The sequence below is a fragment of the Lepidochelys olivacea genome, assembly GCF_965140295.1.
Source record: "Lepidochelys olivacea isolate rLepOli2 genome assembly, chromosome: 1".
NCBI lineage: Eukaryota > Metazoa > Chordata > Testudines > Cheloniidae > Lepidochelys > Lepidochelys olivacea.
Genome location: NC_140411.1, coordinates 189,469,006 through 189,494,175, shown reverse-complemented (window position 1 = coordinate 189,494,175; position 25,170 = coordinate 189,469,006). Strand labels below are relative to the sequence as shown.

General features: G+C 41.4%; 1 protein-coding gene across 1 annotated transcript in view; it reads right to left on the bottom strand.

Moving 5' to 3' along the window:
- Positions 1 to 1,707: 1,707 nt before the first annotated feature.
- GABRR3 (gamma-aminobutyric acid type A receptor subunit rho3) overlaps positions 1,708 to 25,170 on the bottom strand; it is a gene marked incomplete at both ends in the record, with an annotated part of 44,763 nt that continues 21,300 nt past the window's right edge. The window contains 6 exons of the mRNA XM_084614588.1: positions 1,708 to 2,010; positions 3,053 to 3,249; positions 7,870 to 8,022; positions 12,460 to 12,600; positions 15,536 to 15,618; positions 18,585 to 18,808. Coding sequence (XP_084470714.1) covers positions 1,708 to 2,010; positions 3,053 to 3,249; positions 7,870 to 8,022; positions 12,460 to 12,600; positions 15,536 to 15,618; positions 18,585 to 18,808 — 1,101 coding nt within the window. The remainder of the gene's footprint in view (positions 2,011 to 3,052; positions 3,250 to 7,869; positions 8,023 to 12,459; positions 12,601 to 15,535; positions 15,619 to 18,584; positions 18,809 to 25,170) is intronic.

Genomic DNA, 25,170 nt, shown 5'->3' with positions numbered 1-25,170 from the left:
TAGCACTGATAATTTGTTTGACAGTAAAGTGGTTGCCAAAAATCCCACTCACTCCATGGATTTCAATCTCCCTGTGTGCAGTGATTCGCCAACTTTTCCAAATCCATATTTGGGATCTTGACAAATGCTTTTTGCAGAGAAGCAAACATCATCATTCTATGAACAAATAGTATCACAGCAGTGAAATCATATATGCCAGAAAATGATTCATGCTTTCAACTTTATTTCCATTTCCTTTATTTTAACCCAGCAGTGGCAGGCATTTAGCTTTTGACATTTTCTACCAACACACATCTCCACATGGAATTCATTTTATTAATGAGAGACAAATAATTCCTATGGAGAGTGCTACTAATTTGGACAAGTCACACAAGTAATTCCATAATTACTTGATTCTTTTTTGCTGTTGCTGAGCTTCTTTTTGCCTTGGTTCCCTACGTTTGACTCCCCATTGCCTGAACTAAAGGGAAATCGATGCAGGATTCCTTCTGGGGATTGACAGGTTGAGAGAATGTGGCTCTGCTTCTGCATAACTTTTTCCTTTAATTTCCTCTACGTTGTAGTTTCTCACTCTCCGTGATCTTCAGTACCTTGACTAAGATCAGAATCATAGTACTAAGCAGCCTTCAAAGCTTCTCCTCACCAGAACTTTCAACCTCCAAGACGTGAGATAAAAACCCAAACTGATGTGTACAATAAAAAATAGAAGAGCCAGAATCTTGTAACAAGTGGGGATTTTTTTCCCTTTTCCCTTTATAAAGTTTTCTGAAATACCAGCCTTAAGAGTTCCGATCTGAATAATTTATGGAAGCAGGAAGGTAACAGCGAGTTTGTGTGAGGCTGAATTAGATGGGGTTCAAAATGAGTGACATATCTTGTAAAGAAGTATAGTTGACAGGTCTGCTCCTTGTACCAGCCCATTCATCCAGCCAGGACTGCCCCTAGCTATTAAAATACTGTCAACATTTCAAGGAATGATGATCTAAGGTCACTCCAAAACACTAGTGGCTGCATGGAAGTCAGAGACAGCTTCAGGTTGTGTGAGGCCTTAATGATGTACAATGCGCAGAACTCCATCCAGCTCACTTCCTGCCTGTGGCTGGTCCCCAGTTCACTGCTCATCCATCATCCCCTTCCACCAAACTGCCATCCAAGCACAAAGGCTACTGAGGTATATAGCAAACTGACCAGCACAACAGGAATGCAGGAAGCGAAGACAGAGAGGAGACATTTGGAGAAGAATTCTCATGCTGACTGCATCATACTTGCCTGGGTCACAAATAGGGAATGAGCAGTGAGGCTGAATAGAGAGGAATGGTTACAGCATGCTAGGCTGGATAATACGTTTACGTCCCTTTTACTGGAGCTGTAAACTATTTAGCAGTGTGGTGCAAGGTCCCTTGATATGCAAATTCCTATGCAACTGTGGAAGTAGCCCAAGGAAGGCTACCACAGTGAAGCACTGAGTGGGCCAATTAAAAATCTTCTTAACATTCAGAAGTAAAGCTTACAAAGCATGAAGAAGCCAGAAATATTTGGGTTTTTAATTCATAATTTTTCTGTCACCAAACCAACATCCCCTTGACCGATGTCTGACTCAATTTCAGAAACTTTTAAACATTTCTTCTATTGCTGTTGGTTTTTTAAAAAACACAGATTCTGCGATCCTTACATGCAAAATAGTGCATAGATTATAGTGTTTTCCTTTCATACATACAAACCCCAGTAAAAAAAGTTGAATAAAATATACACAGTGGGAAATATAATCCTGGAATATGTGTCAATGATGTGATTGTTCTGCAAAATAATCCTGCCCACATTTCCTTTCAAGGATCTCTTCCTTTTTATGTGGGTTGCATCTAGGTTGGGGATGCTGGCTGTCCGTCCCCAGGCTGAGCTCTCTTCAGAGTGGACCGCAAAGGTGGTCATATCAATGTCAGCCTCATTGTCATGATAACAGCCATCAAAGGCCATTGCTTGTACTGCATCAATGTTATACATTCCTGAAACCTGGCAACAGAGAATTATTGTGTGAGTAAGCAGCAGCCATTAGAGTGCTAAATAATGAAGCCCTATCCACTGAATAATCATCCACATGGAGGCTCTGTCTGCTAATGGATGTGCTGGATGGAAAAAAATGTGGATACCTCATAACATGAGCAAGTGAATACCTACCTGTGGGAATTGGGAATTGCCTAGTATCAGCAGGGCCATGTTAACTAGAGTTAGGAGAACACCTCATTACATTTTCTATGAATATTCTCTTGAATAAAACAGTGACTTCACTGGAGCTATATGAGCCCCCTTTATGTGTTCTCCTCCCCCAGATTATCTACTGAATGAGTTTACAGGTGGGAATGTTTATGGGAAAAGGAATTTTAAGTGAATATTAGAAAGATTAATGGAAAGCAAAATTTTTAACTTGTAAATGGGATTATTCGCATTAGAAATCTGATTCTAAAAACAACAGTCACTCATCCCATCAGGAAACAGAACCATGCCATGTGACCTCTCTCTCCAATCAAAGATAACTAAAAGAAATTGGGGGAAGGGAGAAAGGAGAAATGGCCCTTCCTCTTCAGGAAGCAGGAGTGTGGAGACCCTGTTGGACATAAGGATGTGGGGAGATCCCATCCCACTCAGGATCCCAGAATGAAGAACGATAGGGGCCCTCAACTACCAGAAATTTACCAGGGGAGAAAGAGTTGATGGAGACCTTCCCTCTCAATGACCAGAAGAGGCAGAAAAAGTATGGACAGAGTAACAGACTCTCACTCCCACCTCCCCAGGAGAGAAATAAAGGTATGGAGTCCTCTTATCTTCTCCCACCAGAAGAACAGGGGAGACTAGACCTACTCAGGATTCAAGAGAGGGGAGGTACCTTCCCTCCCATCAGCCAAGAGGAGGAAAGAGTGGATAATCAATTAGTCACCGAGCAGAGACAAACACAGTCACAGCACACCCGTCACAGAATGCAATGGCATGTTGCTGTATTCAGATTACTTTGTGGCTTCCATGAGGCTGTCTGACAACAAAATACACAAGTTTGTACCTTCCCTCTTTTTTTGAGTTGTTTTCTCTCTTCTGCTGTGGTGAGATAATTCACAGCTGCGTATTCGATGACAGACAGGAAGACAAAAAGAAAACTGATCCATAAGTATACATCCACAGCTTTTATGTAAGACACCTGAGGCATTGAGGCACTTACTCCTGTGATTATGGTTGACATGGTCAGCACAGTAGTTATGCCTGCCAAAGAAAGACGCGATTAACACAAAACAAGATCCAATTGTTTTTATTTAACTGGCCACCAACTGCTTGATCAGCAAAGCTTTGTGGGTGCAACCAGTAGATCCCTCTTTCAACTCTTTGTACAGGCTATGAAATATGGAGTGTACCATGAAGGGCCATTTTACAGGACCTACCAAATACACCACCAGACTCATTAGGTCACCTCTGTGTTCATTCTATGGGAAATCTGATGATCACATAAAGGGCTACAATGTACCTAGTCCTAGCTCTTCATGAGCGTGAACACAGAGGATGCTCCTTGTGATTCCATGATGTGAGGTCCAGGAGAACGAAATACCAACAGCCGCACTAGAAAATGAGTAAGAACTGGAGTGAAGACAGGGCTGTGGTCAGCACACCTAGGCTGGTGCCACGGACAAAGTGTCCAATGCCTCCTGTTAAAAGTTGCAGAAGATGCCACTGCTGTGTGTGCTGGGCCTAATTCATTTCTCATTGACACCAGTGTACATCCAGACTAAATCAACTGAAATCAGCGGAACTACATCAGTGTAAAACTAGCATAAGTGAGGGGAAAATCAGGTCTGTTGTGTCTACCTCAGGAATTATGCCTCTAGGAGCCATTACTGGAGCAATATGCTTTCCTGTTCTCTTTCAGCCAGTGCCTGAAAAACCACAATCAAGCCCAAACAATTTCCCCAAGAATTTGCTTTATAAATTAGGAAGGTATTTTTTTAGATTACTATGGCAGCTCTTTGACAAGCAGGTGGGAAAAGGGATCCCCCCACTCAATTCTAGCAACTGAGAAGAGAACCAAGAGATTCATTGTGTTGTACAATGACATTATGTCATGTAGCAGCAATACACTATGAAGTGTTGTGATGGCACATCATTGTCACACATGGACTCAAAGGAAAAAATAACACAACAGAACCTTGTGATCTAAGCTACATCTCTGCAACTCTATCTGGTGAAGTGATTCTCTAGATGTTAAATACCGAGTTCCACCTCTCTTTATTTTGGGTACTGCAATGGCCACAATGGAAATGACATAAAAGAGATGGGGGCTGACTACATAGGAATTGCCATATCAGAAAGACCAACTGACCTTCACAGATTGATATCTTCTTTCCAATACTGCTCAATACCAGGTGCTTCAGAGGGAAGTCTAACAGATGCCACTATGTGATATCCCACAACGGGTTGGGAGGGGGGAGATTTCTTCCTGACCTCTGTTGCTGATGAGGATATGGGTCTGAAGGGCAAGGACTTTTTTTTATCCTAGCTGGGTAAATCAAGACTGGATATATTTGTAAAAGATATGTTTTAACTCAAAACAGAGGTTATATGTTTGATGCTATTGTTGGGTAAAATTCTATGGCCTGTGTTATGCAGGAAATCAGACTAAATGATCATTAAATGGTCCCTTCTGGTCTCAAATTCTATGAATCTATGAACTGTAGATGCTTTAAAAACAAAACAACTGAACCTTATTTTTTTAATTTTTGCCATAACACTGGGACAAAATCAGCTGGTTTACACAGGCATAACTCAGGGCACAAGGCCATTGGTGTCAGAAAGTCAACCTTCACCAGTGCAAGCCACTTGCAATCCCTTCTCAACTAGGGGATTAGAAGCCAATTATTGCAGCCCCAAAGGTGGGAGAGTCTGGCTGGGGATGGGATGTAGCCAAGGTACCTGTGGATTACTATCCATCCTTGGTAGATGAACCGATGCTCTGGCCCCTTATTCATATAACTATCTCATGTTGTGCTGAATTTGCTTAGCTATTTTGCCTCAATAATGTTCTGTAGCAGTGGGCTCTAGATGGTGATTGTGTGTGTATAAAAAAGTATTTCTTTTTATCCACTGTAAGGCCCTAATACTGGTGGGTGCTGAGTGCCTACAACTCCCAATTCAATCAATAATACTTGTGAGTGCTCAGCTGATTACAAATACTGAATACAGTATTCAAGTGAAGATATGTCTTTGATTTATATGAATCAAAACACTGACCAATATCATGGAAGTTCAGAGTGTGGAACAAGACATTAGCAAAAATTAACTATTTTTCATCAAAAGTTAATTAAAAACAATTCTGATCAGATTCATGACAGATGAGAATGTGGAACACATTGTATGGGAGTTTTGCCAAATGTTCCCATCTAAATTTCATTTTGACAGAAATGTTCCTAGCAGCTCTACTCAATGCAGGAGGCCTAATTCATGGTCTTACTCCAGTTTTATGCTGGTTTTACTCTACTGAAATCTACAATGACTTTATCTTCCCCTCGCTCATCTACAATTACTCAGTTGAACACTGGAGTTCCAAATGTACTATGTAAGAGGAAACCTATGTATTAAAAATATATACACATTAGGGAAACCAATATGCATTGCATATATAGGACTACAGCTTTTTAAAACAATCAGGTTTCCAAACCTGTTAAACCTGACTGGAAGTTATCTAAGCTATGCTGTTGGAGTGCACACAAATTCTTCTCAGAATCTATAGGAATTCACATATAATTTAAGGAAATAAAACTGGTAACTTGCTAACTTCAGTAGAGCACAGTCTTATCAACATTTTTAGATGATCTTTTGAGATTCAAGAATTTTTAATTTATTCAGAATAATGCATGATAGTTTCCCCATAGATAAAGAGAAACAGGAGTGTTTCATTTATACCAGTAGACAGGATATCTCCTAACAACTTTTCTTAGACCAACAAATAATTTATATCTTATCTTCTAATGTATTATAAATTATTGATTGTTCCAATAAAAAGGAATCGCATTCTTTACAGGTCTCCTTTTTCCTCACAGATCAATATGGCTACAGAAAAACATTTTCTTTAGCAGATCTCAAACTCCAGTTGATGATGTTATTTTACACTAGAGCTCTCAAGGCTTTCCCTTGTCTGAGAAGTATGACAAAACAATCAGCTTCTGAGATCAAAGATGCTCTGATGGTAAGACTAAATAATGGGAACTCCACCATTAATTCTTAAACCTATAGCAATGGGACTCAGAAGCATTACAAGTACATTTGATAGAGCAATATGTCTCCACCAGATTCTCAAAGAGATGTTAATCTTGGAAAAAACTGTATTAATTCCAAGGCCAAGCCAGACAGAGTTCTGAAATGATCTCAAGTGATCAATCGCTGGAGAAAATTATCAAGTTATAAAAAATGACTAGTTAGTTTCTTATACACCCAATCCTGTGAGTGTTGCATCCAGAAGGATGCATAAGTCAGGCCTTTACTGAGCAAAGTGTTAAGGCACCAAACGCAAAATTTTCAAAAGCACTTAAGTGACACAAGAGCCTAAGTCCTATATTCAAAAGTGACTTAGGCACCAAGGTGCCGATGTGACTACCTGCATTGTTAGGCACCTAAATACCTTTCAGCCCTAACTCCCATTGATTTCTAGTAGGGAGTTAGGCACCTAGTGAGATTGTCAAAACCACCAAAACAGGTTAGGTACATATCTGAATCTTTAGATGCCTAAATACCTTTGAAAATCAAGACTTAAGTGCCTACGTCAACTTTTGACAATGAGACTTAGGTTCATAAGTAACTTGGGCACTTTTTAAAATTTTACCCCGTGCATTTTAATACAACATAACATTTAGAAATGCAACATACCCCAACTCTAAATGACAGTATCCATCAAAATATTAAACTGCCTCACAGCACCATTCTATAGCACTTACAACATGGCTGAGAAACTGCTCACTTTGTGTGTGGAGGGAAATCATCCCTTCCCTAGAGTCCACACACAGGGACTCCTCTTTGTGTACAGAACTCCATCTCCTGTAGGGGGAGTATGATGTCAGCAGCCTCTGGGGCACTGCCAGCTGCCCAGGAACCCACTGAGAATTCTGCAGGGGTTTGAGGATCCATATTAGTGTTGGAGGTGGGTTAAGGGTGGCATGCATATTTTCCTCTCCTCCACTCCAAGCAAGCGGAGGTAATTCCACTCAAAAGTTAATGTAGCCCAAGTCCACATTAGCTTTTCCTCAGCACTCCCTGCTCCTCCTGCATTACAGAATATCGCCATGCGGGGTGAGGAGGCGAATGGCTTTCCATGGGCATCTGTCAGAGGGATAAGTCCTGGAAGGACAGCTGCATTTCAGGCACACTGCTAGGGAGCCAGAAGGTGCAGTGAAAGGTCAATGGGCCCCTGAGCTAGTGCAGAGGTACAAGGCCACCACATGGACAGCCCTGTGCCTCCTGAATCCCCCCCCCCACATTCACAGGACTTGGGGGGCCAGACTGCCTGCTTCTTCCACAGGGGGGCAAATCTATTCTTTGTGACAGCCGAGTTTAAATGAAATTCCATGAGGGGAACCACACACAATGCCTCTCCCTCTAGTGTCCCCTCCTGCATTCTGTAGTACAATAAAACTGATTTGTGGAGTGCAAAATGCCCCCTTTCCAAAGGCAGAGGATGTATAACGGGAATGGATATGTGAGGATGACAATGATGCTGTCACTCAGGCACCCATCTAATACGTGGCCACATATACTCTGCAATCAGAACCCAGTTAAACTACCAAAAGCCCTCTTCCCTTTCCTGCCTATCCCTCTCCAAGACTAGATCGCAAAAAGGTTTACCCAGTGATACCCTGGCAGGAACAGCTCTTCTGTCAATCCAAAATGAAACCCAGGACAGCATCACCATCAGCATAGCTGGGAAATAGGATTGTAACACAAAAAAGAAAATATGCCTTCTTAGGGCGAAGTTTATAAAAAGGCGGTTGTACCAACCTGTTGAAAGAAAGAGAGCACAGAAAAAAAGAGATCAATGTTTTCATAAATATAAGCACTCTTCTGACCAACCTCTGCTTTCCACTATGCTTGCCCTTACATTATATTTGTAGTCTAAGGAATAATAATTAAATAAATAGTAATCATGCCTTCATTTTATATAGTGACTTTTATCTCAAAGTGCTTTACAAACTGTTATCTACCCACCACTGAAATGGAGCTATGTCTGGAGTGAAACAGCACAGCTGTTTAAAGATGCAGAAAAATACTACTTTACAGTTGAGGACAGAAAATGAAAAAAAATTAAACTGAAACTTCTGGGAGAATACAGGGGAGGCAGCATATAAGTATCCAAAATGGAATTTGGCCAGGACAGTGAGACTGACATCCCTGATCCCATGAAAAGTGTCATGAGGTCATGCAAATGCTCAGAGTCGTTTTATGTTACAACAGTATGGTTCCTTTTCTAGCACCAGGCATGGATGCTAGTTTAGAACTGATTTCAGAGAGAAGAGTGCCACCAACTGAATTACCAGGGTGACATTCTGCAGCACTGGATGGTCCGGAGTTTAGAAAGACATGGTGGGTGAGGTAATATCTTTTATTGGACCATCTTCTGTATAGTCATAGACAAAGGAGGGTTAATGGGGATTGTTGTAATAAGCCATAAATCCAGTGTCTTTATTAAGTCTGTGATATTTAATGTCTAACAAAGTTCTGAATGTTAGCCCCCAGGCTCATCTTTTACAGGTGTTGTGCAGATTTCCTTTGAGGATGAGAACTGATAGGTCGGACAAGGAGTGATTGTTTTGTGAAAAGTATTTGCCCACGGGTGACATGGCATTTTTGTCTTCTATCATTTTTCTGTGTGAGCTCATTCAAGAGTATACCAATTATCTCATTTCACCCGCATTCCTGTTATGGGGGCATTTAGTGCACTGGTTGAGGTACCCCAAATGTTGTGATAGGCATGGGTAGGACCATGGATCTTGAAGGGTGTGTCGTGGGGGGTGCGGGTCATCTTAGCAGAGGCGATATGTCTGTAGGTTTTGCATCTTTTGTTATTGGAGGGTCCGGTGCTGCTTTGAGTTGGTCCTGGTCTGTGGGGAGCTTGGTTCTGATGATGAGCTTAGGGAGGTTGGGGGGATGTTTGAAGGCCAGAAGTGGGGGTTCAGGAAAGATTTTTTTCAGGATGGGATCCCCCATACGTAATTGTTTAAACCCATATGGGTTCCATTGCAGGGTGATAGGTGACAACTAGTAGTGTGCGGTTTTTTTTCCATATTGAAGCAGGTTCTCCTTTTTTCTATGACTGCAGAGGTGTTAATTTCCCACTTCACCTGGAATGGTCTCTTAGAACACATTAACTCCTTCTGCTAAACAGTCTGTCTCACCTTGTATTTAGCTGTGATACTCGAAGTATCTTTCCTAGACTCGAAGAAGAGCTCTGTGTAAACTCGAGAGCTTGTCTCTTTGACCAACGCAAGTTGGTCCAATAAAAGATGTTATTTCACCCATTTTGTCTCTCTAGTATCCTGGGACCAACACAGTTACAACAACACGAGGAACAACAGTGAATTTAGAGTACAGAGTGAGGTTAAAAGAAGACAGAAATGGCTGGAAAGCCAGAACCTGCCTTTGCAGTGAGAATATAGGCATGAATTAGATTGTAGTAGAACACTCGTGCCAGTTTAAAGAGCTTTTTTAGAAATGTATTACCTGATAATAACAATCCAATCTAAAATTAAACATAGCCTACACGGTTTCAGCCTGGGATAGAATTTTTATTTAAAAAAAAAATAATTTCTTCAGAACTGTGGTCCAAACTGGTTCCTCCTTTGTGTAATCCCTAGGGAGGGGAAAGAGAGGCAGGAGAATTCTGAGAGCTTTATTTCATGGAGTTCCTTGCAAAATGTTCCTGAAATGGGGAGAATTTAGAGGATGGTGAAGTGAGGAAGGGATGAGGACTTCCAAACCTGTGGATGACAGGTATCTATCTACAGGAAAGGGCAACCCAGACCTGTGTAGGGAGGAGATGTCCAGGGGTATGTCTACACTGGAGGTGGGATCCAGGATCCAGCCTCCAAGCCCAGATGGACAGACTCACACTAGCAGGGCAGAAGCTAGTGTACTAAAAATAGTGTGGACGCTGCAGTTCGAATTCTCAATCCCATCTGACCTGCTAGGCTTGAGAGCCTGAGTGGCAGCCTGAGCCGCAACTTCCACACAGCTATTTTTAGCATGCTAGCTTGAGCCCTGCTAATGCAAATCTGTCTACCCAGGCTGAGAGGCTCGCACCCCACTGCAGTGTATATGTACCCTATAGGAACAGCTTCTGTCTCTGTTCTGCAGTCCCCTGGCCCCTCCTGCCAGGAGGGCTCCTATCAGAGTCACACCACCATTTGTGTCCCCCTGCACTTACTCAGTAATGTTATTAGCTTAAGAGGAGCTGTTCTGCATTTAATAACCATCTTCCATGAGAAAGGAAAGGAAAGGAAGAAAGAAAATACAGCATCCTAGAGTAAATTCCAGGCAAATCAAAGCAAACGTGCAGTTATATTCTGACAAGTGACTACATGAAAACGGCACCATTTTACTCAACAGATTTGCTCCTTGTGTGTATTCAGTCATATCTCATTGATTTCAGTGACAAAAATACACCTTTCCTGCTTTTAATCATTTTGCCCTGCAGAGCCAGCACATCATAAATACTAAGTTAATATTAAGTGCCAATCAGTTACACCTTTGCAAACTCACTGCAGACCAGGGGTTTGCATAGGTATCACTGATGGCCTGATCTAAAGGCAATGAAGTTACACAGGTGCCACTGAGGGCCTCATTTGTCCTGCACATCTTTTATTAAATGATGAAGAGGAATAAGATGAAATGACCCAGCTTGACTTTCAGAGCCCAGCCTCACTGTGTGGTGCCAGCAGTTAGGGAAGAAACACTCAATCTTTCTCCTAGTAAAATGAGCACAATGACGAGGATATCAGTGAGGCGTAACAAACAAGGAGCTCCACACTGACATGCAGATGGACACTTTTCAGGTTAGAGATGCTCTTTAAGTCTGGAATTCTACCTTTAGCTTATACGGTTTTACGTCACTTTTTCATAAGAGCCAGAGCTAAGGATGTGCAAACTGAATTTTTCCAAGTTTAGCTGGATGGCATCACAACCTCAATACTAGTTAAAAATATTGCTGAATTTAATAGCAGATATTAAAGTGCAAACATTGCAGTTTTAAATGAATGTCATCGAAAGGTGGAAAAAAAACTTTCCTGTAAATAAATCTATTTGCAGCTTTCCTGCATGTCTTAAAGTGTTTTATTAAGCTTTATACACATCACCATACTACATGAAATCACTTCTACTCCATTAATAAGCTTTGATAATTGAGGAACAACATACTCACTGAAATGAACTGATTCACAGTAGATACTACAGCATACACACCATGCATATTATTTTAACCAGTTTTTTGAAGTACTGTGATTGTATTTAGGTACAGAAGTGTTTCAGTATTTAGGATCACATGCACAATATACAGAAGATAAAAAACAGCCGTGCATGAATTCATGACCATAATACTCTCAAAGGGTCCTGGACTCTTTTCAGGTTAAGAATAGAGCCAGAACCACAAGAGGAAATTAAGACCCATATTTTTGGGGCAGATATTTATATTGAAACAAGGTTGCACGGGGTTCTCCATAAATATTTTTATGACAGAGCGATTTTCCTCTGAAACTTTTTGTATAAACATGGAAAATTTAGTGAGCAATTAATGCTGAGTTAGAATAGTAGTTAGTGCTCTGAACATCTGTTCCTTGAGGTCAGCTGTGCTGTGGAGGCATCATGATTACTGGATTGTTTTTGCAACATTTCATAACTAGCATTCAAAATTCATTACCCAGGCGCATAGAGCCATAAGATTTTGGAAAAAGAATAGATTTGGGGTTCTTTTTATGTGCCTGCTAGGTTTTGAGCCTTCAGGGTTCGTATTTTCAAGCTTTTTCTCTGCAACCAAGAAGGCTAGAAACTTACTTAAAAAAAAAAAAAAAAGACAAAAGAAAGCTGAGATCCTCCCATGATCACCTGGCTCCAGGAGCCTTAAGAAAAGTACCAAATAGTGCAAGAGCTGGCAACATGGCTACTGCTCTACATGCCCCCTTTCTACAGGCTCTATTTTAGATACTATGTGGCCCCTCAGTGTTATATAGACAGTGTGTTACACAGGTAACGTAATCCAAAAAACTGGGAGCCAGAGTGCCGACAGATCCATTGTAAGCAAATAGATGAGTCTGTTTATAATTCTAGGTTTTCTTAGTGGAAATGATAATGCTCATCATTATCTATTAATAGTAAAATAAAATGTAAAGTATATGCTGTACGGTTAAGCTAGGTGTTTATTTTCTAATGTCAACAAGCATAATATACCAGTACTGCTGTAGAAAGCTAGTCCACTAGAAGCACTGAACTCTTCAATGAAGAACTGGGAAAGGGAGATGTGCTCATCCGTGCTCAGTGACTCATTCCCGTGTTTCCAGTACAGCATTAGATCATCTTCATTATAAGCATCTAAGAATAAATAAAAGCTAAATTACCAATTCTAGTAGGCTGAGGCTTCCACTTGATTCATCAGAGACAGCACCTTAACTCACTCTGGTTGGAAAAATTTCAATGAAACATTCTTGTGTCGGAATTTGCCGATTCATCGATACCTACATGTTTCAAAGGGATTATTCAATTTTGACAAAGTTCTGATGGGACCCAGCCAGAGTCATGATGGAATCCTGCCTTTCCTTCCAGCTCACCTACCTGGCTCCTCAACAGCACTGGGACCCTACAGCTTCCAGGATCTGCAGCTCTGGGGCAGCCCGGCCAGCAAACTGCCCCAGAGCTGGGACTTCCCTTTCACAGAGAATTTTGAAATTTTTGCTTTTCAATCCAAATCGGAATGAAACCCTATTTTTCAATATTGAAATTCTCTGCAAAATGGAATTCCCCTTCTCCCCCCAGCTCTACAGCTTCCTACAGACCACAGGGTCCTTGGTTAGCGGTGGGCAAACAAGGCTAGGTGAGATAAAAATTGCCCCTGTAAAATATAAACTATTTGACAGTGGCAAAACAAACAATTTTTTGAGGCTTGAAAAAGTTCAGTCAATTGATTCCTACATTCTCTCATTTGTGTGTGCCTTTGCTCTCTCTTTCTTCAGACTAGTCCATAAAGCAGAAGTTTCACAATGTCACAAGAGGCCAAATTCTGAAGTCATTACTCAATTTTGACTTGATCCTTACTCAGGTAAAATTCTCATCAAAGTCAACAAGTTTTTTGACTGAGCAAGGACTTCAGGATTTGGCCCAGGGTATTTCCAACCTAGCTGGAACCAGGAGCAAGCAAAAGTCTCACGAGAGTGGCTTTCTTGTGATAACCAAAGGAGTTCTGATACGTTTTGGTAATTACTTGAACTTTTGAGGCTTATCTGTAGTAAAATCTTTGCAGCAATTCTCCCAGCAGTGGTTTGGATTTGAATCTTGGCTATGGAAATGTACAAGATGCACAAAGTGAGCCCACACTTGGGATGGGGGAAACCTCTGCTAATTGCTGCTTAAGGGATTGATCCCATAACCACTCCATGTACAGAACTCCCATTGAAGTTAAGGTAATTCAACATGTTTAGCAGCTGCTGGATTGAACTCTAAGGGCCTGCTCCTACACCCACTGAAATCAATGGGAGGTTTGCCATTGATTTCAGCATGAGTAGATGCAATGCTGGTAGACTAGGTGCCAGCTCCTTCCAAGACCTCTGGGCCTTGCTGAACTCTGACAAATTCATAGCCGGGAACCAGTTAGTATTGTTAAAACAGATATTAGAGTTAAAAGAATGTGTTTAGACTTTATGAAATGCTGGTAGGAGGCTGTATGTATTACTCTTACTTATAATATCTGTATCCCATGTTACAGGGTAATATTTATGTGTTTGTTCTGTAACTATAAAAATGTTTGCAAAGACCAGGTCTACACTTAAAATGATGTGCCGCTGTAGAGCTTTAATGAAGAGATGCGCTCTCATCGGCGTAGTTAATCCACTCCCCCAAGATATAGTGCTGTCTACATAGGGGGTTAGGTTGGTATAACTGCTCCTCAGGAGTGTGGATTCTTCACACCCCGAAGCGACGTAGTTATACCGATATAGGTTTGTAATGTAGACCAGACCTAAGCCTGTAAACCCCCATAGTCAGGAGAGAAGCATTACCACGTGGGAAATACTAGTTTACCACAAGAGGTGTCATCTCCTCCCCAACAAAAGAAGGCCTATAGACACCAGACACACCATTGTGGAACATCAGGGGTGATTGCTTCTCTGACACCCATGAAGAGGGTACGTGCACAAGCCCTTGTCCCATCACAGTTTGAATGCTGGGGGAAGGGAATAAAAATCCCTGTTAAGAAGAAATTATCATCATTATGCTGCTTAGAATTCAGAGAGAGCAATACTCCTAAGCATAAGCAAAAGATTCCCAAGAGGTTTAGTTTGGGTTAGCCCTAAAGGACATACTGAGCTTGTATATATAGCAGCTACTATTAGCTTTCGGAACCTAAGACTGTAACTCATTTGTGTGTGTGTTTGCCTTCTTTAACCTTGTAAATAACTCTCCGATTTCTTGATCCTAGTTAATACACCTTTAGTTAGTTTATTACAGGATTAGCTACAAGAGTTGTCTTTGTGAGAGATCTAAGGTACAACTGACCTGGGGTAAGTGACTGCTCCTTTGGAACTGGGAATAACCTGAATATTATTGTGATTTTTAGTGTAAGGGACCATCTATCACAAAGGCAGGCTTGCCTGGCTGGCAAAACCAAAATGTCCCAGGGGACTGTCTGTGACTCCATGTTAAGGTTGTTACAGAGCTTAAGGAGTTCACACTTGATACTTGGTTGGTGAACTCTAATTACAGAACGCCAATTTGGGGTTTGTGCTCTGCTTCTTCATAGTCTGCCCTGAGGTTGGTACCCATGTTCGTGAGCCGGTTCAGGCCTAAATCAGCTCTAATGTCTGGCTACCATTATCAGGCATAACATTGGGTGCTTGTACCATGGAGACTGCAGTTTGTATAGTTTTTACTAATCACCAGGAGAACAAGATCTAGAAGCCTTTGTATTCTGTTGTTATTCACAGATACTTGCAGATCACTTTTAAAAATGAATTATGCTGAAGGAAAAATGACTCCATCTTTCAATGTACTATTCTCCATGCCTAAGAAGTAGGAAGGAACATCTTTACCTTTCTTGTTTTCCAAAAATGTTCAGTATTCTGTGGGGGGGGGGGGTTACTCCCAAAAGTCCCCAGAAAGGCCAGTCTTCTGTATGTGTAGACTGAAAGGCTGAGGTCACATGTCTTCCAAAGTAGAAAGGCATCTAGCAAGGGGGAACTACTATGACAAAAATGAAGTGTGGGTAAGGACACACATATAATGAATATATATGGTACCATGATTGAGTCAAACTTACAACTTTCCAGTTCTAAAGAGCAGTTCTGAGTGTCCAGAGGGAATCGGCTGAAATCCATAAAACACATGGAAGAAACTGTAATCCTACAATAAGGACCAGAAAACAATTGTTGAAGGTAATTTTCACTATTCCTAAGAGGAATCTGTGACTTTGTAGACAACTTATTGTGGACCCTGGGGTCACTGTGGGGTTTCAAAAGTTTTCTGATCTTTGCCATTTTGAATTACGTATTCTAAAATATCTTTTTTGATTAAAAGGTAAATCCAAACCAGTGGGAGACTTTTTTTTTTTAAATAGACAGAATTTTCTTATTACTGTTTCACCCCCAATTTTTAATCTCTCCACTGGCTGGCTCCCCATTTTCGACCATAGAAAGTTAATGTTGCTTGCTGTCACTTTTTGAATTCTTCATAGTTATACTTCAAAATTTACACCTTAACAGGATCAACAGGGGGAAGTTCAGAATTCTGGCTGCTATTATTTCCAGTCTTTCTGACTCCAGAGCCAAGGAGCCATCAGTGCAGAGGATATTCTTCTGAAGGGTAATTTCACGACTAGAAAGGCTATAAAATACAATTTCATAAAAAGATAAACCCTGATTTTCAAGCTCCACCCACTCACGCTGGGGACTTCACATAGAAAAGTGCTTAACACTTTTTATGCATGAATGTTTGAAAATCATTCTAAAAAACGTAGGAAAATCCAAGCAAAGATGTTAATTCTGTCATTCCATCTGCTTTTCCATGAATGTGTGGAGGATCAGTGTCCCTGACATTCTAGCCAATAAACCTAAATAAAAGGTTAGAGGCAGCAGTTCATATATAAATACTGTTTATAGTTCTAGTTATCGCTAAATTTCCCTGTGCTGTCACAGCCTGCTTGACATTTTGCTTTGATCTTCCAGAGACAAACCCAAATTGAATTTTACTGTGCTTATAATTGAATTTCAATGACTAATGGCTGGTAACTGCATTGTGGATGGATGTTTACAAGTGTAGGAATTTATGTGATTGAAATAAGGCTTTGAAGTTGACACTTTAAAATAATGTATAAAATTTGTACCTCTGTGGGTGCAGTTGTTTCAGTCTATGTAGCTGCAGAAGATTCAATAAACCAGCAGCTGTATATTGACTGATTGATAGAATGAAGATAAGATTATCAAGAATTTTTTTTAAAAAACATGAAATCCTAGATTCTGGACGTTTTAGATAAATCTGTGGACTATGCACATTTTCCACAAATAAGGATTTGGATTACATCCTAACCTAGGATGTGATATCAAAAGATGCTTTTTATGAACACATGATTCTTTAAGAAGACAGGCATTAATATAGCAAAGACTATAGACACACTGTATGACCTTAATCATTATAAAGCTTTTCGAAACCAAAGAATGTTTCCTTTGATCGATTTCACACAAGGAAATATACTGCACTAAATTGAAAGCAGACAGTCTCCTAACGGACTTTGTGATTGGCAGACATAAAAATCTTGCAATCTGTTTAAACATTATGTGTGTGTGTGCGCATGCATATACATATATTTGACTACTACTCTCCAGACAAATAACTGAAATGCTTGGGGAGATCTCAGAACTATTGGTGTCAGGTAGCGGGGGAAGTAATAATCGCTGTGCCTCTAAATTTATTCTGTGGCCTATATTTACTCTGTGGCCTATGTTATACAGGAGGTTAGATAGACAGTTGCAATGGTCCTTTCTGGTGTAGGAATCTATGAAATTTCATCTCTATGCAGAGGGCCAATACAAGGCTTATGCACTATTTAAGTCCAGATTAAATGGGATTTATGTAGTTCACAGGCCCCTGCGCTGGGGAAAATTTCATCCATTAAGATCATCTCTGCGACGTCATACAATGTACATAAGACTCCTCAATAAAAAATAAACTATACATTGCAGATAATAAGGGGAAGTTTAATGATGCAGCTATTGTCTAAAGCATTACCAATTTCTTGTAGGGAAATTAGGGCTTCTTTAACAATTCTAAGTGCTGCACAGTTGATATCAACTCCAATAATCTGCTCTGACTGTTTGTGTGGAACTCCTATTGATATTGTGGCAATGCTGTGCATGTACCATGGAGAGAAAATTTCAGGGCTGACATCATTAATGCAGAGCCAAGGGGAGAATTTTGTTCTCTGTTAGCAATTTCTGACTTTATTACAATCACTGGACAGAAATGCACAAGAAGTACTGCAATATTAATATAGCCATTGACATTCATGGTAGTATACAGTGTTGCTCCCAGGATATGGGACACACGAGGTGGGTGAAGTAATATCTTTTACTGGACCAACTTCTGTTGGTAAAAAGGACAAGCTTTCAAAGGTCTGAAGAGCTCTGTGGAGCTCGAAAGCTGGTCTCTTTCACCAACAGAAGTTGGTCCAGTAAAAGATATTATCTCACCCACCTTGTCTCTCTCATTAACAGTAGTAGTTTTTTAATAGTAGCAATCTCTTATATCTGATGTCTTTACGTATAAATTTTTAAAAAATGAACAAGATGTAAACATTCCCACCATCCCACCACACAAACTACAGAAAATGTTTAACAGGGGAATGAAAGGAAATTTTATAAGCTGTAATGTCAATTCTGGATTTATTTTCATAGTGGTAAACTAGGAATTTCAAATACTTGGAAAATCACGTTAGCTGACACAGAGCTTGTCTTAGGTATTGACAAACAGGTAATCACCAGTTCCCAGGGTCTCCTTAGTGAAAACAGGGATTAATGCCGATCCACATCTCTGAATCTTGAGGAGGTGTTTAAGGTCCCTTATTTCCTTATTTGGAAAGGACCAATGTGACTTTTGGTCAGCCCTGAGCTGCCACCTTATACACAACAGAACCTGTGGCAACCCCAACATATTGGGCAGATAAAAAAATAAACCACTTTGAAAACTCCATATTTAACCACAAGGATCTCAGATAATTTCTCAGTTCGACAACTTCTGAGCTTGCTCTGCTCAGGCAGGAGGCAATCCTGTAGCATTTTGCTGTTGATAGTTATAGGGGGGATAACTGTCCTTACCTTAGGCTGAAGAGTACATTGCCATCAGGGTACACTCGGAGCATTATATTCTCCATAGTTGTATCATGGATGAAAGATCTTTTGGAATGGACAAAAAATACATCAGGTACCCAGATCTTTTTGATCAGTCTTCCATCAAAGGTCATGCTTCTGTTTTTGGTACTAGGAAATGAAAGCCTCTCATCCTTCCAGTAATGTCTGAGGTATAAGGTCATCGTGAAGTCCTTTGCATAAAGAAAATTAAGAGGAAGAGATGTGTGTGTGTTTTCCTGGTTCTGAATACAGCAATAATAACCAGTACACCTAATCAAACTTGATGACTTTGAACTACTTCTGCTCTGGGTTTCAGGAGCAGACTTCTCAAACCAGAGAGAGCCAAACCAAAGCCATGCAGTGAGAGCACAACACAGATGGAAGATATTTTGAGATGTCTGCTATTTGCCCCAGTTAGGTGGTACTTACAGTTCAGCCAACAAAGGGCCTGATTTTGAAGCCCATACTTCTTTCTTACATGAACAAAACTACCACTGATTTCAATGGGCTGTTGGATTGGGCCCAAAGTATAAAACAGTCCCCAAAAGAAAATAGCATTTTAGTAAGTAGGATAAAAGCAACTGAAATTGCTCTACAGCCCTTCCACTGAACTTTTTGCTGTTTTCTCTTGATGTCACATTAATGCCTCATTTTTATCATCTGCAGCCAATAAATGAGTTTGTATTATCTAAAATATACAAGAACAAATTCTGATTTCAAGTTAACCCAGTAGATTTACATGAATGTTACACCAGATTTGCACCACAGTAACTAAAATCAAAATTTGACTCAAAAATGTAAAATGTAACCTATTGGCACCTGGACCCTGAATAACATATTAGAACTCACAATAAATGAATGGATTTGTGTACACATACTATTACAGGTGAGGCTGGGAGCACCACCTATTATTAATGTGGCCCAACATTTCCCTTATAAGAACCTGTGTGTGTCCTATAACTTAGCCAAACTTCAGCTGAAATTGAGTCTCTGCCTCAAAATGAATTTTTTTTTTTTTTTTTGGAGAACTTCAGCCAAAATCATTTCCAAGGCTAAGGAAAAATATGTTATTTTGCAATGTTAATTTTTTTTCTATGAAAAGCTTCAGTACCCCCTTTCTTTGGAGAATTTGAAATATGGCAAGGGGTGGCCTTTGTGTCAGGGATGTGTCTTTGGCCGTTCCTTTAAAAATCTACCCAAATTTGGCCAAATTATAAGACTTTGAAAAATGTCAGTTTGCACATGCTAAGCAGAGACATCTTAGATTCTGAGCAGCTAAATTTCCGGAAGATTTCCTGTGCCCTGAGCACCCCCCATCCCTTCACAGTTCTTACGTGTGAGGAGACTACATGTGCACCATCCCCACAGAGTAACTGAGCATCATCCAGACAGGGTGAAGTGGACTTACCCTGCAAAGGCAGCTCCAGGCCAGAGTGGGGCTGAGCACCTGAACTGAGAGCAGGGGGCCTGTTCTACTGTGCTCTCAATGACCCCACATGCTGACACCCAAACAGTATGGAGGAAGCGGCCACTTGAGTCAAATGGAGAGGGGACAAAAGCCAAACCTGGAGAGCTGGAGGAGAAGTCGGGGGAGTAGATTAGGACCAGAGGCTGGCAAGTGTGGGGAGGGAAACTAGGACTAGGAGCTGTGGAGGAAACAGGGGGAGGGGCTGGAAGCCAGTGGGAGTGGAGAGGCTGCAATTGTATGAGGAGCTGTGGAAACTGAGACTGGCAGGGCAAAGAGACTGAAACTGGGAATCAGTGGATGAGGAAAAGGAGGTGGAGCGTGTGTGGAGACAGATCTGACCAGAAGCCAGGATCCAAGGGAGAAGAACTGAGACTAGTTAGGAAAAGAGACTCAGACAAGGAGTCAGGGGAGGCAGGGACACTGAGACTGGAGGATAACTCTGGGAAGAGAGATTTGGGGGAAAGGGGCATTTGGAAGCAGGGAGTAGAGAGACAGATCAGGGTGTGTGGGGGACTGAGATTGGCTGGGAAAGGAGCCTGTGGACAAGGAGCCAGGGGACTGGGAATGGCTGGCAAGAAGACTGGGAGTGGGAGCTAGGAGGAGATTGGTATGAGGAGTCCAAAGGAGTGAGACTAGGATTTGCTGGGCAAGGAGACTAGAATGAGAAGCCTGAGGAACAGAATCTGGGATTGGCTAGGTGAGGAGAATGGGACTAGGACAAGGAGCCGGGGGTGGGGAAGAGATGGGACTGGGACAGGTTGGAAGGGATGGGGCAGAAGTGGCCACACTTGGAGGAAATGAGCAGAAGAGTCTGTCCCCCACTGGAACACACTCCTCCTCCACAGCCTAGAATGGAAACCAAGATACCCGAGTCTTACCATTTTTCTGTTGCAGAAAATATCTGTGAAACCCACTGGCAAAGCCGGGGTCTCATTCTCTTCTACTGCTGATCCACACAGAGGATAGCAACACGCTACTGCTATCAGTTATTCTATTAGCTCAAGTGGCAAACGTCTGTGCAGTGGATCTAGAGCAGTGGATCTCAAACTTTTGTACTGGTGACCCCTTTCACACAGCAAGCCTCTGAGTGTGACCCCCCCCTTATAAATTAAAAACACTTTTTTCTATATTTAACACCATTATTAATGCTGGATGCAAAGCAGGGCTTGGGGTGGCGGCTGACAGCTCGTGACCCCCTGTGTAAAAACCTCACGACCCCCTGAGGGGTCCCGACCCCCAGTTTGAGAACCCCTGATCTAAAGGTTCCAACCCTGCTGATGAACCATGTGGGTGTCAATAGGATACCACATGATGGAATTTCTGGTTTTTTTCAGTTTGCTTTTTTTAAAAGCCTAGGAAATTATACACACACAGACTATGCTTAAAGAACGTTATTAAGACTGCAAATGGTCAAATTATAGGTCCTATTGATTTCAGCTGCAGATGTGAGTGCTCAGCACTTGTTCAGATTAGACCCTGTGAAAATGAAGGGGGCGAGGGTAGCTCCCTTTTATGGACACCCACCCAGCCAGCAGTTATAAAATCCCTCTTAGTAGCTATTCTCTAATTGCTCTACCTATAAAGGGTTAAAAAGTCTCACTGCTATCCATAGGTAAAAGGAAGTGAGTGGGCACCTGGCCAAAAAAGCCAATGGGAAGGCTAGAACTTTTCAAAATTGAAATAAGACCCCCCTTTTGTCTGTCTGTTGTTGTTCTCGGGGAGAGGCAGACAGGGAGCAGTTACGCTGTGAGAAGCTTGGGCCAGGTATGAAAAATCATCAGTATCATACCTAGAAACTACTAATCTAAACCCCCAGATATGTAAGTAGATCAGGAAATGTCTAGGAAGATGCTACGACATTTATCCCTTTTATTTCTTTCCGATTTGTGGATTCCTCTGTGCTAACCCCAGGTGCTTTTGTTTTGCTTGTAACCTTTAAGCTGGACCTCAAGAGAGCTATTCTTGATGCTTAATCCTTGTAGGGTTTTTTTTAATATAGCAAAAACCTAAGTTCCCAGATGTATTTTCTTCTTTTTTTATTAATAAAATTTACCTTTTTAAGAACATAATTGGATTTTTGTGTCTTAAGAGGTTTGTGCACGTGTTGTTTAATTAGCTGGTGGCAACAGCTGATTTCCTTTTTTTTTTCCCCCCCTCAGCTCTTCTCCGGAGTGGGGATGAAAGGGCTTGAGGGAACCCCACAGGAAGGAATTTCCAAGTGCACCCTCTTGGGTTCTCAAAGGGGTTTTGCACTTGGGTGGTGACAGCATCTACCAACCCAAGGTCAGAGAAAAGCTGTAACCTTGGGAGTTTAATATAAGCCTGGAGTGGCCAGTGTTAATTGTTAAACTCCTTGAGGGCCCCCATCTTCTGTACTCGAAGTGCCACAGTAGGGAATTAGCCTTAACAGACCCCAGGGTCTCAAGCAAGGCACTGAGAAAATGAGGAATACAAAATTAGTGACCACCTGTGAAAAGTCTGGTTTAAGTGAATTGCCCAATATTACATATGCAGAGATAAAATCCATTTCTCCAGGGAACATTCAAATTGCCATAACCATCAGAACATCCTTTCTCTTCCTACAGTCCCCTGCCTCATTCAACACACATCTTTCAGCTTCTGCAACAAATAAGACAACGGTACTACAGACAACAGTCTCCTTCGTTACACAACCCTGAGCCATCTCCAGAGCAGGTCCATCTTGTGCACTGAATGAGGCATGGGTCCTGTGGGGAAAAAAATAGCATGTGATCATGTAATTAAAGATAGTATCTATCATCATGCATATACACAAGGGGCCCAAAGTACGGTTCCATTTTTAAAAATATCTCTCTCACACCAGTGTTGGTGTACGGAGTGCAAACCGGTGTCTTCCATTCCTCTCTCTCATTTACTGCTGCTTCCATTTGCTCTATGGAGTTGACATCAACTCTTTTGCCCTCCTTGCTAAGAGTTCTTAAGATTTCTCTTGGGCATCCTCACTTCCTCATACCAATTGGTTTCCATGTGACAGCTACACATGGGAGTCTGTGTACTGGCACCCAGAATACATACACTGAATATGTCCAGTGTTTCCTTCTGATGCTGGTAAAAACAACCTGCTGATTTCTCAGATCTCTTGGCTGGTTATGAATAAGGCTACATTTTAGTCATGGGTATTTTTAGTAAAAGTCATGGACATGTCATAGGCAGTAAACAAAAATTCACGGCCTATGACCTGTCCATGACTTGTACTATATACCCCGACTAAATGTTGGGGGTGGGTGGAGGTGACCTAGGGGTGCCATGGGTGATTGTGGGGGGCACTGCGGGTGCTTGGGGGGGGACGGGGTGTCAAGCCAGGGATGCTGCAGGTGGGCAGTCCAGGGGATGCCACATGTGCTCAAGGGGCGAGCAGCCCAGGACCCACGCTGGTGCTGGGGGCAGGGCTGGCAGGCTCCCTACCCAGCTCCTCGTGGCTCCCCCCAGTCTGCCCACCCGCAGCATCCCTGACCTGACCCACCCTGAGCACCCACAGAGCCCCCCGTGGCTTCAGGGATATCATTCAGTAGCACAATATCATCTGCAAAATCAAGATCTTCTAGCTATTTACCATCTATCCTGCCATTTGTGTTGCTAACAGACTTCTTCATTATCCAGTCTATGGCAATGCCAAACAACAGTGAAGACGAAATGCAGCCGTTTCACACCAGTGTCTACACTGAACCACACTGTTGTCTGGTTGTTCACTCTTACAGAGCACTTTGCATCTCTGTACCAGGCCTTGATGATGTTGACAACTTTAGCTTTTGTCAGACTAAAGAGAATTCCACAATGTATGTCAGTGCACACTGTCAAATACTGTTTGAAAATCAATTAAATTAATGAAGATGGGAGCTTGCCAGTCTATCCATTCTTCTATGATGACCCTTTAGTGCGAATATCTGATCTACACGATATCTCTTGGACCTGAATCCAGCCTGTTCTTCTCTAAGCTTTGCATCCACTGCCTCTTTCATCCTTTGTGGTATCATGCTGCAGAATGCTTTCCCTGCAACAGAGAGTAATATAACTCCTCTCCAGTCGTTACAGTCAATAAGATCACTCTTTCTGGGTATTCCGACAATGATTTCATGCTCAGGAGGTGGTCTTTTTTCCTCAAACTTCATTGAACAGCTCTGTCAATTTCCTTAGGATGGTGGTATCAAGTACTTTTAGCATTTTTGCTTTTTGTTACAGCCACTTTGGGGGTTCTTTTCAGGTTTTTGATTGTAGCCTGTACTTCTGATATCTCTGTTGGACATATATTAATGTCAAGTTGATCAGATTCCCATGTTCCATCAAAGTCTGTTGCTGAGGTGGAACGGGGTCTGCTGAGGACTTCTAAGAAATGCTCTGCCCATCGGTTTTTTGTTCTATCTCAGTTGTAAGCATTTTTCTATTTTTGCTTTTTACTGATCCATGTCCTATTTTGAAATCTCTATACAGGGTTTTAATCATCTGGTAAACAGCTCTGTGGTTTCCTACCATGGCAGCAGTTTTGATTTCAACTGCTAGGTCTTCAGCCTATCTCCGTTTATCTTTCCTTACATTTCTTTGTCTGTTCTCTTATACTCCTCCTTTGCCTTTTCCAATATTTTATTGATCATAGCATTCAGTTTTCCTTTCAATACTTTTCATTCCTCAATAAGACAGCATGTCTTTTGGTTTATCCAATTCTTGCTCTATGATTTTTGTTTTTTGGGGGGTTTTTTTGTGAAAAACTGATCTTTATTTTCCAGAAATATACGAACTTATTCTCTCATTTCTCCATCTTCTTCTTCTACTCCGCTGATGTACAGGACATTGTTACATCTTATCAAAACTTCACCAAGGTGTCCTGACAATGCACCCAACTGTGACTACTGCAGTTTGAATCACACTGTCTCTGAGCATTGCCTATCCAGGTCCATTCTGTCTTTCACCTTCCTCTGCCTCTGGCAATGCCTCAAATCTGTTCCTTATTTGAAGCTGGAATTTCTTGCAGTAATCTTTTGTTTTCAGTTGTATACTGTTGATTTTCTTTACTGCTTTCTGTGTAAGGTTGCTCTTTCTCAATATTAATTT